At 45.1% G+C, this 13,046-nt stretch overlaps 1 protein-coding gene across 2 annotated transcripts; it reads right to left on the reverse strand.

Moving 5' to 3' along the window:
• Positions 1-1,124: 1,124 nt before the first annotated feature.
• LOC139569905 (neuronal PAS domain-containing protein 4-like) lies at positions 1,125-12,752 on the reverse strand. 2 transcript variants are annotated; one of them, XM_071391230.1, is made up of 8 exons: positions 12,497-12,752; positions 11,491-11,654; positions 7,672-7,829; positions 7,151-7,250; positions 6,638-7,036; positions 4,798-4,933; positions 3,166-4,634; positions 1,125-2,168 (listed from the first exon to the last, which is right to left on the reverse strand). In XM_071391230.1, the coding sequence occupies exons 1-8, from the start codon at positions 12,658-12,660 to the stop codon at positions 2,140-2,142; spliced, it is 2,619 nt and encodes an 872-aa protein (XP_071247331.1). In that variant the 5' UTR covers positions 12,661-12,752; the 3' UTR covers positions 1,125-2,139. The 2 variants fall into 2 exon arrangements, with proteins under 2 accessions (XP_071247331.1, XP_071247332.1); XM_071391231.1 differs by lacking the exon at positions 12,497-12,752 and having other exon boundaries at positions 11,491-11,671.
• Between the last annotated feature and the right edge of the window lie 294 nt (positions 12,753-13,046).

The raw sequence follows: 13,046 nt of genomic DNA on the forward strand, positions 1-13,046 counted from the left end.
TATCTGCCGTTTCCATTACATGTCTCTTCTATCTACCGTTTCCATTACATATGTCTCCTCTATCTGGCGTTTCCATTACATATGTCTCCTCTATCTGCCGTTTCCATTACATATGTCTCCTCTATCTGCCGTTTCCATTACATGTCTCCTCTATCTGGCGTTTCCATTACATATGTCTTCTCTATCTACCGTTTCCATTACATATGTCTCCTCTATCTGCCGTTTCCATTACATATGTCTTCTCTATCTGCCGTTTCCATTACACATGTCTCCTCTATCTGCCGTTTCCATTACATATGTCTCCTCTATCTGGCGTTTCCATTACATATGTCTCCTCTATCTGGCGTTTCCATTACATATGTCTTCTCTATCTACCGTTTCCATTACATATGTCTCCTCTATCTGGCGTTTCCATTACATATGTCTTCTCTATCTGGCGTTTCCATTACATATGTCTCCTCTATCTGCCGTTTCCATTACGTCTCCTCTGCCGTTTCCATGACATGTCTCCTCTATCTACCGTTTCCATTACATATGTCTTCTCTATCTGCCGTTTCCATTACATATGTCTCCTCTATCTGCCGTTTCCATTACATATGACTCCTCTATCTGGCGTTTCCATTACATATGTCTTCTCTATCTGGCGTTTCCATTACATATGTCTCCTCTATCTGCCGTTTCCATTACATATGTCTTCTCTATCTGCCGTTTCCATTACACATGTCTCCTCTATCTGCCGTTTCCATTACATGTCTTCTCTATCCACCGTTTCCATTACATATGTCTCCTCTATCTGCCGTTTCCATTACGTCTCCTCTATCTACCGTTTCCATTACATATGTCTCAATGTGTTTTTTTTGCGACACTGATTTTGTGGAATAAACCTGGGCCAATGGAAACCTGCCTCCTGATAGGCCAATGGAAACCTTCCTCCTGATGGGCCAATGGAAACCTGCCTCCTGATAGGCCCAGGCAAGCACATTCATAGGGCTTTGTCAGGACAAGATCAGCTTTAAAACACATCTCTGCCTGTTCTTCTCATTCATGAGATACAGCTAGTTATTGTCATCATATCTTGTCTTGTAGCTTTTTTATTTTCTCATAACTAAGATATCACATCACAATCATATTTTATGACTTTTAATAACTTGCATTGCAAAATTAGAATTACATCCAATTACAATTAGAATTACATTACAATTACATCCAACCAAGCAGCATTTAATCAACACAACATATGTATTCAAGACAAATGTGCTGAATAATGGTTACCAATGGTTACAAAGCATTTTCAGTAGCACAGCTAGTAGACAAACACGGGAATGAAACAATACGTAAAACAGTCATCTCTACCAATAAATACACGCACTTAATAAACAGTAGTTTCAGGCTGGGGATGAATGGAGTGGCATTATTGAGGTAGTTACTTCATTATCTTTTTAGCACCTATGGATGTTTCTTAAATGGTACCCTATATCCCCATAGAGCTCTGGGCAAGTAGTGCACTACACAGGGAACAGTGTGTGACTTGGGTCTGCTTCAACCTCCTCTGGAGGATCACGTCCCTGTGTGACACAGTGTGTGACTTGGGTCTGCTTCAACCTCCTCTGGAGGATCACGTCCCTGTGTGACACAGTGTGTGACTTGGGTCTGCTTCAACCTCCTCTGGAGGATCACGTCCCTGTGTGACATTAACTCAAACACATCCAGAAAGTGCTCAGTAGTAAATCATCATCATGGTCCCTCAACATTCACATAAACATCAGTTCTACATATGTGATCATCAGTTTTCGAGATGTAAAGAGTACAGTACCATGCTACCAGAATCATCATCAACACAGATGGTGAATTACAGCAGTCAACAGGTATCAATGTAGTTAACACAACCACAACATAGTAACAATCTCCTCAGCAGTTTGGTCCACAAGGTTCACTTCCTCATCACAATTTCATTTACAAAAATAAGAGATATTCGGGAAACATGTTCCCTTGAAAAGTACCAACTACTAAATATTGTAGAAGTCTTTAAAAAGTATGTATTCTTTAAAAAAGTCTTCATTTTGGACTCTGGCTGGAAGGTTGGTTGTCATGACAATATGCCATACGAGGGTTAGTACTGTAAGTCTATTTAGACTCGTATCAGTACATGGATTCTTCAACAAGCCCATCTGAAATAGAATGGTAAAGTCGTGTTAGTGTCATTTCAACAATCATTTCAAGGATTTACTCAAATAAGAGTCAGTCAGACAACACACTGGAATGACCCATCCCCCCCTACCACAACTACCATGTTAAAATCATTCCTGTCATTATTAGTATTAATAAATGTATGTTATTATATATGTGTATAATGTGTTATAATTCCCTTGCAGGAGGTTGAGCTGTGTATAATGTGTTATAATCCCCTTGCTGGAGGTTGAGCTGTGTATAACGTGTTATAATCCCCTTGCTGGAGGTTGAGCTGTGTATAATGTGTTATAATCCCCTTGCAGGAGGTTGAGCTGTGTATAATGTGTTATAATCCCCTTGCTGGAGGTTGAGCTGTGTATAATGTGTTATAATCCCCTTGCAGGAGGTTGAGCTGTGTATAATGTGTTATAATCCCCTTGATGGAGGTTGAGCTGTGTATAATGTGTTATAATCACCTTGCAGGAGGTTGAGCTGTGTATAATGTGTAATAATCCCCTTGCTGGAGGTTGAGCTGTGTATAATGTGTTATAATCACCTTGCAGGAGGTTGAGCTGTGTATAATGTGTTATAATCCCCTTGATGGAGGTTGAGCTGTGTATAATGTGTTATAATCCCCTTGCAGGAGGTTGAGCTGTGTATAATGTGTTATAATCCCCTTGATGGAGGTTGAGCTGTGTATAATGTGTTATAATCACCTTGCAGGAGGTTGAGCTGTGTATAATGTGTAATAATCCCCTTGCTGGAGGTTGAGCTGTGTATAATGTGTTATAATCACCTTGCAGGAGGTTGAGCTGTGTATAATGTGTTATAATCCCCTTGATGGAGGTTGAGCTGTGTATAATGTGTTATAATCCCCTTGTAGGAGGTTGAGCTGTGTATAATGTGTTATAATCCCCCTGATGGAGGTTGAGCTGTGTATAATGTGTTATAATCCCCTTGCTGGAGGTTGAGCTGTGTATAATGTGTTATAATCACCTTGATGGAGACTGTGGGGCAGGTTGAGTTGATGCAACTCAGAGGTCTGATTATGACAGCTTGTCCTCAGAGAGAAGGGATCCAGGTTAGCTGGGTGGAATGGGTCCAGGGGGAAGGAGAGAGAGAGGGATGAGGAGTGTTCCAGGGAGAGAGCGAGGGAGGAGGAGTGTTCCAGGGGGAGGGAGAGAGAGAGGGATGAGGGGTGTGGCAGGGGGAGGGAGAGAGAGAGGGATGACTGCTCCATGGGTAGAGGGTCCACTAGAGAAGACAGAGCCAGGGTGGAAGGGTCCTGAGGTTGGTAGCAGTGAGACAGACACCCAGGTCCCTGAACCATGCTCAGATCCTTCAGGAGACGATCAAACACTCCCTCATCCAGGACCAGCTCCGGCTTGATGTGGAGGGGGACAGGGGAGGGACCTGGGAGCTGTGCCCAGGGAAGGGGTTCTGAGCTGGGCTGAGGTGGGGTCTGGATGGGGCTCAGGGTGTTGAACAGGTCAAAGCTGGAGGCCAGAGAGGAGATCTGCTGGGCTAGGATACTGATCTCTACCTTGTCTCTGTCACTGTAGAGGAAGGAGAGGTCGGAGGTCGGGGAGGGGTTAGGGGTCAGCAGGCCTCCAATAGGAGGAGAGACAGTCTGAGGTATTTGGTGGCTCTGGTATGGACTGGTGGCACCACCTAGAAGCTGAACTGAGAGGCTGTATGGACTGATAGCACCACCTAGAAGCTGAACCGAGAGGCTGTATGGACTGGTGGCACCACCTTGTGGCTGAACCGAGAGGCTGTAGTCTTCAGTATGGATGGTGATGGGGCAGTCTGCTGAACTCTCTAACAGGTCTGATACAGATAGACCGTCAGGGACCAGCCGGGCATCAGCAGGGCATGCTGAGCAATCATACTGGGGAGAAGAAGGGCAGGACTGAGGAGAGAATGCGTCAGTCTGACTGAAGATACCCTGGTGGAAGGACTGATCCGAGCCGGGCTGGAAGGACCTAGAGGGGGAGAGGAGGCAGGAAGGCCCAGTCCCTACCTCAGTCCCTCCTTCAGGGCAATGGTAGTAGGAGGTTAAGTTCTCTGTGTTGCCATACACATCCAACAGAGAGTCAGAGCTGGTGTCGTCCTGCTGTGTTGGAGAGTGGGAGGAGTTGGAGGAGGAGCTGTAGTGGGAGGAGGTGGGGCTGTAGGGAGGGGTGGAGAAGGCGGCGACAGGTGAGGCCTGGGAGGAGGAGCTACATGATGTCACGTAGAACATAGTATTAGATTCTGCTCTCTGTCTCCTGCTGGTCTTAGACCTGTTCTCAGTCTCAGATATACTACTGTACTGACTGAATGCTCTGGGTCTCTTTAGGTCCCTGGTGGGGCAACAGCTCTGGGTCGGCTGGGGGGTGGGAGAGGGGCAGTAGGGCTGAAGAGGAGAGGCTCTGAAAGCATCGCTGTTGATCTTTTTTCTCAGATACATGGCTTCTGTTTCACTGTGAAGGAAAGAATACAAGTTACTCCAGTCTCTAAGAGCAAAGTTACTCAATACAGGCAGCTACAATTATTACTACATATCTCTTTTTATTATTTCATTTTTCAAGACAAAACAATAATCACACTGTAAGCATTCATGAAAGCATTCAGAGCATCTAGTACCTGATAATGTAGTTACAGCAGCTCACTTCCTGGTTCCCAGAATGCTTAGCGGCTCTAGTGTAGATCCAGGACCACGAGAGGTCGCTGTGTTGGAGCCTCAGAACCATCTCCATCTGCCCACCCTCGTCTGCCTGCACTGGGTGAGGAGAGGACAGAAAAGCATTACTATCACGTCCACTATATTTCTCTAGCATCTTACACTAAGGAAGACTACTGTTCATACATAACAACGTGAGATGCTTCCATTTGGGTTCGTCATTGTTATTTCTTATAATATGTTAGAATATAGTATAACAGGTATAATGTAGTATTATGTCAACTCAGCAAAAATAGAAACATCCCTTTTTCAGGACCTTGTCTTTCAAAGATAATATGTAAAAATCCAAATAACTTCACAGATCTTCATTGTAAAGTGTTTAACACTGTTTCCCATGCTTGTTCAATGAACCATAAACAATTCATGAACATGCACCCGTGGAATGGTCGTTAAGACACTAACAGCTTACAGACGGTATGCAATTAAGGTCATAGTTATGAAAACGTAGGACACTAAAGAGGCTTTTCTACTGACTCTGAAAAACACTAAGAGAAAGATGCCCAGGGTCCCTGCTCATCTGCGTGAACGTGCTACAGGCATGCTGCAAGGAGGCATGAGGACTGCAGATGTGGCCAGGGCAATACATTGCCATGTCCATACTGTGAGACGCCTAAGACAGCGCTACAGGGAGACAGGACGGACAGCTGATCGTCCTCGCAGTGGCAGACCACGTGTAACAACACCTGCACATGATCGGTTCATCCGAACATCACACCTGCGGGACAGGTACAGGATGGCAACAACAACTGCCCGAGTTACACCAGGAACGCACAATCCCTCCAACCGTGCTCAGACTGTCCGCAATAGGCTGAGAGAGGCTGGACTGAGGGCTTGTAGGCCTGTTGTAAGGCAGGTCCTCACCAGACATCACCGGCAACAACGTCACCTTTGGGCACAAACCCACCGTCGCTGGACCAGACAGAACTGGCAAAAAGTGCTGACGAGTCACGGTTTTGTCTCACCAGGGGTGATGGTCAGATTCGCGTTTATCGTCGAAGGAATGAGCGTTACACCGGGCCTGTACTGTGGAGCGGGATTGATTTGGAGGTGGAGGGTCCGTCATGGTCTGGGGCGGTGTGTCACAGCATCATCGGACTGAGCTTATTGTCATTGCAGGCAACCTCATCGCTGTGCGTTACAGGGAAGACATCCTCCTCCCTCATGTGGTACCCTTCCTGCAGGCTCATCCTGACATGACCCTCCAGCATGACAATGCCACCAGCCATACTACTTGTTCTGTGCGTGATTTCCTGCAAGACGGAATGTCAGTGTTCTGCCATGGCCAGCGAAGAGCCCAGATCTCAATCCCATTGAGCACGTCTGGGACCTGTTGGATTGGAGGGTGAGGGCTAGGGCCATTCCCCCCAGAAATGTCCGGGATCTTGCAGGTGCCTTGGTGGAAGATTGGAGTAACATCTCACAGCAAAAACTGGCAAACCTGGTGCAGTCCATGAGGAGGAGATGCACTGCAGTACTTAATGCAGCTGGTGGCCACACCAGATACTGACTGTTACTTTTGATTTTGACCCCCCCCCTTTGTTCAGGGACACATTATTCCATTTATGTTTGTCACATGTCTGTGGAACTTGTTCAGTTTATGTCTCAGTTGTTGAATCTTGTTATGTTCATACACATATTTATACATGTTAAGTTTGCTGAAAATAAACGCAGTTGACAGTGAGAGGATGTTTCTTTTTTTGCTGAGTTTAGTATCAAGGGTAGTTTTAATGTTTTTCTACTTACTCAGACTCTTATGTGAGTAGGCACTCAAGGAGAGGTCTTCAGGGTGGAGGAGGCTGTACCACGATCGACCAATCAGCTCCTCCGATGAGTAGCCCAAGTAAAACACAACACTTTCGTCCAGGTGACTGAAGCTCATGTCTGGTCTGTGGAGGCTGGTGAAGGAGGAGGAGCAGGAGGAGAAGGTGCTGTTGCCTAGGTGGTTCACTGTGGGTGTGCAGAGAGCCAAGAACACCCTCTCCACAGGAGGGCCAGATTGGCTACGGTCTGGGGAGGATGTGGGGGTGGACTGGGGGGATTGTGGGACGGTCTGGTAGTGTCCCCGGACCATTATAGAACAGCAGCTACCATACTCTAGTCTGAAGGCCTTGGAGGTGTGCATCCGACACACAAAACTCCTCTCTACAGGGGAACAGAACAATAATATGAGATAAGTCTCGTTCCTCCATTGGGTTTCATGAGCTCTTAAATCTGTTCATTTGATTTGATTTTTCTTTAGATAGTATAGTCTCTTACCAGTTGACGTTGTGTTGTCTGTCTCCAGGTTAGATCTAACTGTCTCCACATCCTGACTCTCCACCAGGTCATAGAAGGTGTCTCCCTGAAGAACATCAACCTATAAGAGAGAAGAAGAAAGGATAAACTTTAGTGAATAACATCCTGCCCTACACAGCATTCAGTAACACAGCAGATGTGATGTTACAGAACCACAGAATAACATCCTGCCCTACACAGCATTCAGTAACACAGCAGATGTGATGTTACAGAACCACAGAATAACATCCTGCCCTACACAGCATTCAGTAACACAGCAGATGTGATGTTACAGAACCACAGAATAACATCCTGCCCTACACAGCATTCAGTAACACAGCAGATGTGATGTTACAGAACCACAGAATAACATCCTGCCCTACACAGCATTCAGTAACGCAGCAGATGTGATGTTACAGAACCACAGAATAACAATGTTCTATTTCCTATACAATTGCATATATTTTGGACTCAGTCCAGGTCTTCATCAGGTTGGTACTCACCATGGAGAGCCCCAGGTAATCAGAGACGTTCTCGGAGACATAGACCAGCTTGCCCTGGGAGGAGAGGATCAGAATGAAACCATGCAAGGCTGGGAGGAAGGTCTCGTACAGAGGACAGGAGGAGGAAGAGGAGAGACAACTCTGATCAGCTGATAATCCTGGAAGAGGAAGAAATACAACTCAGGATTAGCTTCATCTCAACATCACAGAGAACTCAGTAGGTATAGATCCATTTCTCAACATCACAGAGAACTCAGTAGGTATGGATCCATGTCTCAACATCACAGAGAACTCAGTAGGTATGGATCCATCACAACATCACAGAGAACTCAGTAGGTATGGATCCATCTCAACATCACAGAGAACTCAGTAGGTATGGATCCATCACAACATCACAGAGAACTCAGTAGGTATGGATCCATCACAACATCACAGAGAACTCAGTAGGTATGGATCCATCACAACATCACAGAGAACTCAGTAGGTATGGATCCATGTCTCAACATCACAGAGAACTCAGTAGGTATGGATCCATCACAACATCACAGAGAACTCAGTAGGTATGGATCCATCACAACATCACAGAGAACTCAGTAGGTATGGATCCATCACAACATCACAGAGAACTCAGTAGGTATGGATCCATCACAACATCACAGAGAACTCAGTAGGTATGGATCCATCACAACATCACAGAGAACTCAGTAGGTATGGATCCATCACAACATCACAGAGAACTCAGTAGGTATGGATCCATCACAACATCACAGAGAACTCAGTAGGTATGGATCCATCACAACATCACAGAGAACTCAGTAGGTATGGATCCATCACAACATCACAGAGAACTCAGTAGGTATGGATCCATGTCTCAACATCACAGAGAACTCAGTAGGTATGGATCCATCACAACATCACAGAGAACTCAGTAGGTATGGATCCATCACAACATCACAGAGAACTCAGTAGGTATGGATCCATCACAACATCACAGAGAACTCAGTAGGTATGGATCCATCACAACATCACAGAGAACTCAGTAGGTATGGATCCATCACAACATCACAGAGAACTCAGTAGGTATGGATCCATGTCTCAACATCACAGAGAACTCAGTAGGTATGTATCCATCACAACATCACAGAGAACTCAGTAGGTATGGATCCATCTCAACATCACAGAGAACTCAGTAGGTATGGATCCATGTCTCAACATCACAGAGAACTCAGTAGGTATGGATCCATCACAACATCACAGAGAACTCAGTAGGTATGGATCCATCACAACATCACAGAGAACTCAGTAGGTATGGATCCATCACAACATCACAGAGAACTCAGTAGGTATGGATCCATCACAACATCACAGAGAACTCAGTAGGTATGGATCCATCACAACATCACAGAGAACTCAGTAGGTATGGATCCATCACAACATCACAGAGAACTCAGTAGGTATGGATCCATCACAACATCACAGAGAACTCAGTAGGTATGGATCCATCTCAACATCACAGAGAACTCAGTAGGTATGGATCCATCACAACATCACAGAGAACTCACTATGCAGCTGTTATTCTATAGGCTGGGATCTACACTATGCAGCTGTTATTCTATAGGCTGGGATCCACACTATGCAGCTGTTATTCTATAGGCTGGGATCCCCACTATGCAGCTGTTACTCTATAGGCTGGGATCCTCACTATGCAGCTGTTATTCTATAGGCTGGGATCCACACTATGCAGCTGTTATTCTATAGGCTGGGATCCACACTATGCAGCTGTTATTCTATAGGCTGGGATCCTCACTATGCAGCTGTTATTCTATAGGCTGGGATCCACACTATGCAGCTGTTATTCTATAGACTGGGATCCGCACTATGCAGCTGTTATTCTATAGACTGGGATCCACACTATGCAGCTGTTATTCTATAGGCTGGGATCCACACTATGCAGCTGTTATTCTATAGGCTGGGATCCACACTATGCAGCTGTTATTCTATAGGCTGGGATCCTCACTATGCAGCTGTTATTCTATAGGCTGGGATCCACACTATGCAGCTGTTATTCTATAGACTGGGATCCGCACTATGCAGCTGTTATTCTATAGACTGGGATCCACACTATGCAGCTGTTATTCTATAGGCTGGGATCCACACTATGCAGCTGTTATTCTATAGGCTGGGATCCACACTATGCAGCTGTTATTCTATAGGCTGGGATCCACACTATGCAGCTGTTATTCTATAGGCTGGGATCCACACTATGCAGCTGTTATTCTATAGGCTGGGATCCTCACTGTGCAGCTGTTATTCTATAGGCTGGGATCTGCACTATGCAGCTGTTATTCTATAGGCTGGGATCCACACTATGCAGCTGTTATTCTATAGGCTGGGATCCACACTATGCAGCTGTTATTCTATAGGCTGGGATCCACACTATGCAGCTGTTATTCTATAGGCTGGGATCCACACTATGCAGCTGTTACTCTATAGGCTGGGATCTGCACTATGCAGCTGTTATTCTATAGGCTGGGATCTGCACTATGCAGCTGTTGCAAGAGTGCATTTTTCACAGGCTGTCCACTGGTTTCAAAAACAATGATTGATAGGCAGCTTAAACTTCTTGAATTCAACCATTATTGGGTTCAAATACACATTTAGATTTGTGAACAACCATCCACAACAACCACAATCCGTAAGGCACAAATAGCTAAATGAAAGAGCAGCAGTGTGATTCCCATCTGTGGATCTGTAGATATCAATAGTAAGTGATATCCGTATCGTTGTAGACTACACCACTGCTGTCATCATTACCTCCAAGCGTTTATTAAAGTTGGAAAATCTTTGGATGCCGACAGCAGTCGCACCATAGGAAGACATAACTTCGACTGTAGCCTACAAAAAGCCTATTCCTGCTCTTTTCCTGCGATCCATCAAACACATTTGGTGTGTCATCATAGTGGTCTCTGACTTGTGGTCAGACTCACTCAGGTGGAACAAACTTAAATTTGTGCCTTTTTTCAATGTTGATTTGAATGTCATGGAAAAACAGAGAAGTGTCAAAGATTTTTTTTATCGCAAACATCCTTTCTGAATTTAAAAGTAATCCTAAAAAGTAGTTTTTCAAAAGTATCTGTAATCTGATCCTAATGGAGATCCATAATAAACCCCAGGAGGAGTAGCTGCTGCCTTGGCAGGAACTAATGGGGATCCATAATAAACCCCAGGAAGAGTAGCTGCTGCCTTGGCAGGAACTAATGGGGATCCATAATAAACCCCAGGAAGAGTAGCTGCTGCCTTGACAGGAACTAATGGGGATCCATAATAAACCCCAGGAAGAGTAGCTGCTGCCTTGGCAGGAACTAATGGGGATCCATAATAAACCCCAGGAAGAGTAGCTGCTGCCTTGGCAGGAACTAATGGGGATCCATAATAAACCTCAGGAAGAGTAGCTGCTGCTTTGACAGGAACTAATGGGGATCCATAATAAACCCCAGGAAGAGTAGCTGCTGCCTTGACAGGAACTAATAGGGATCCATAATAAACCCCAGGAAGAGTAGCTGCTGCCTTGGCAACAGCTAATGGGGATCCATAATAAACCACAGGAAGAGTAGCTGCTGCCTTGGCAACAGCTAATGGGGATCCATAATAAACCACAGGAAGAGTAGCTGCTGCCTTGGCAACAGCTAATGGGGATCCATAATAAAAACACATACAAATACACCCATTCTTAAAGATGAGAATGTCCAACTGGTTCCGTACTTTCAACTCTTCTAGTGGTTCCGTACATGACAGTTCCTCTCCTGGTTTTGTACTCACCCTTATACAGAAAGCTCTTCCTGATGTATGCTGTGATAACTGCCATGCTGTGGAGGTATGACAGTCTGTCCTGGTCCTCCTGAGGGATGGGGAGCAGAGTTCTCATGTTCCTGATCTCAGAGTTGATCTGGTCCCTCCTGGCTTTAGACGCTCCCTTAGTAGACCTGCGTAGCAACACCATGTTCACAGGTCAGGATATGACGGACCAGAGAGGGCAGAGGTAGAACTGAGCACAGGGTATGCTACTACGTCCAAACTCTTCCTAGTCTCTCTCAGTCTAGTGAAAAGCTGCTCTTTGTTACATGGCAAAAATAATCCAAAGTCAAAACTGAGAAAATGTGTTACTTTCCGGCTTCTCACTGTGCCTTAGTAAAGGAAAAGCCGTGTACCCTAGCCACAGACTGGATGGGAATGGATAGCAGTTTGCTAAAGTGTGAGCTTCTGTGGTTCCTATGGAAACAACTGTTGCTGTATGTGGCTCTGTCTATCTGAGGTAGAGAAGAGAGCTCTCTAGCCGGTTTTGTCGGTAGAGAAGAGAGCTCTCTAGCCGGTTTTGTCGGTAGAGAAGAGAGCTCTCTAGCCGGTTTTGTCGGTAGAGAAGAGAGCTCTCTAGCCGGTTTTGTCGGTAGAGAAGAGAACTCTCTAGCCGGTTTTGTCGGTAGAGAAGAGAGCTCTCTAGCCGGTTTTGTCGTAGAGAAGAGAGCTCTCTAGGACTACATACACTCCTCTATCCCTAGCTAACATTAGCCACAACAAATTGGAAGTCGTAATTTATAAGTATTGCAAATTCGTAACATATTGTATGAATCGTAATTCATATTATATCACACGAATTGTAATTAGAAACATAGCATACAAACTGGACGAATGACATCCACAAGTTAATATATACCAACGTATGGTATGTAGAGTTCCTATGCTATGTCCGCCCCTGAGTCCAGGGTCCAGCAGTTTGCCTCTGCCACTAGAAGCAGCGCACAAACGGAGCCAGTCAGGCTGCACTAACCTGAATCTCTTGCAGAGTCCCCGGTGGCTTTCTGTCTCCCGGGGGAAGAGATGAGAGGAGCAGCGTTCACTGCTCCATGGACGTTCACACGACTCACAACAAACCGTCATTCTGACACTCGTTGTTTCAACACCTAAAAGTACAGATATGATCAAATCAGACATTTATCCATCTTCGTGATAAATACAGTCGACTTTGCAACATAGAAAATAAATGAACTATTTCCAATTAACAGAAATGAACAAGGGAAAAACGCTAATTCCCATATATGAACTATTGGTTGACCATTTAAATACATATTAAAGAGGACATCGTTTGGAAACAAGATTGAGATGTGTTTAGCCTAAAAATGCCGATATTGTCCTTACTTTCAGACGGTCTATCTATTTGGTTGTGTCCAGCCTGTCTGCCCCTCTCCTTTATAGTCGTGCCAGCCTTAACCCGACACCTTGTTTAAACTCCGCGGAAGAAAGAGAAGAAAACCGTGTAACGTTACATGTTGTGACGTATGACAAGTGGAGGATATATTTAGTTACACGCTCTGTAAAAA

Source organism: Salvelinus alpinus, chromosome 3 (genome assembly GCF_045679555.1).
Source record: "Salvelinus alpinus chromosome 3, SLU_Salpinus.1, whole genome shotgun sequence".
Taxonomy (NCBI): domain Eukaryota; kingdom Metazoa; phylum Chordata; class Actinopteri; order Salmoniformes; family Salmonidae; genus Salvelinus; species Salvelinus alpinus.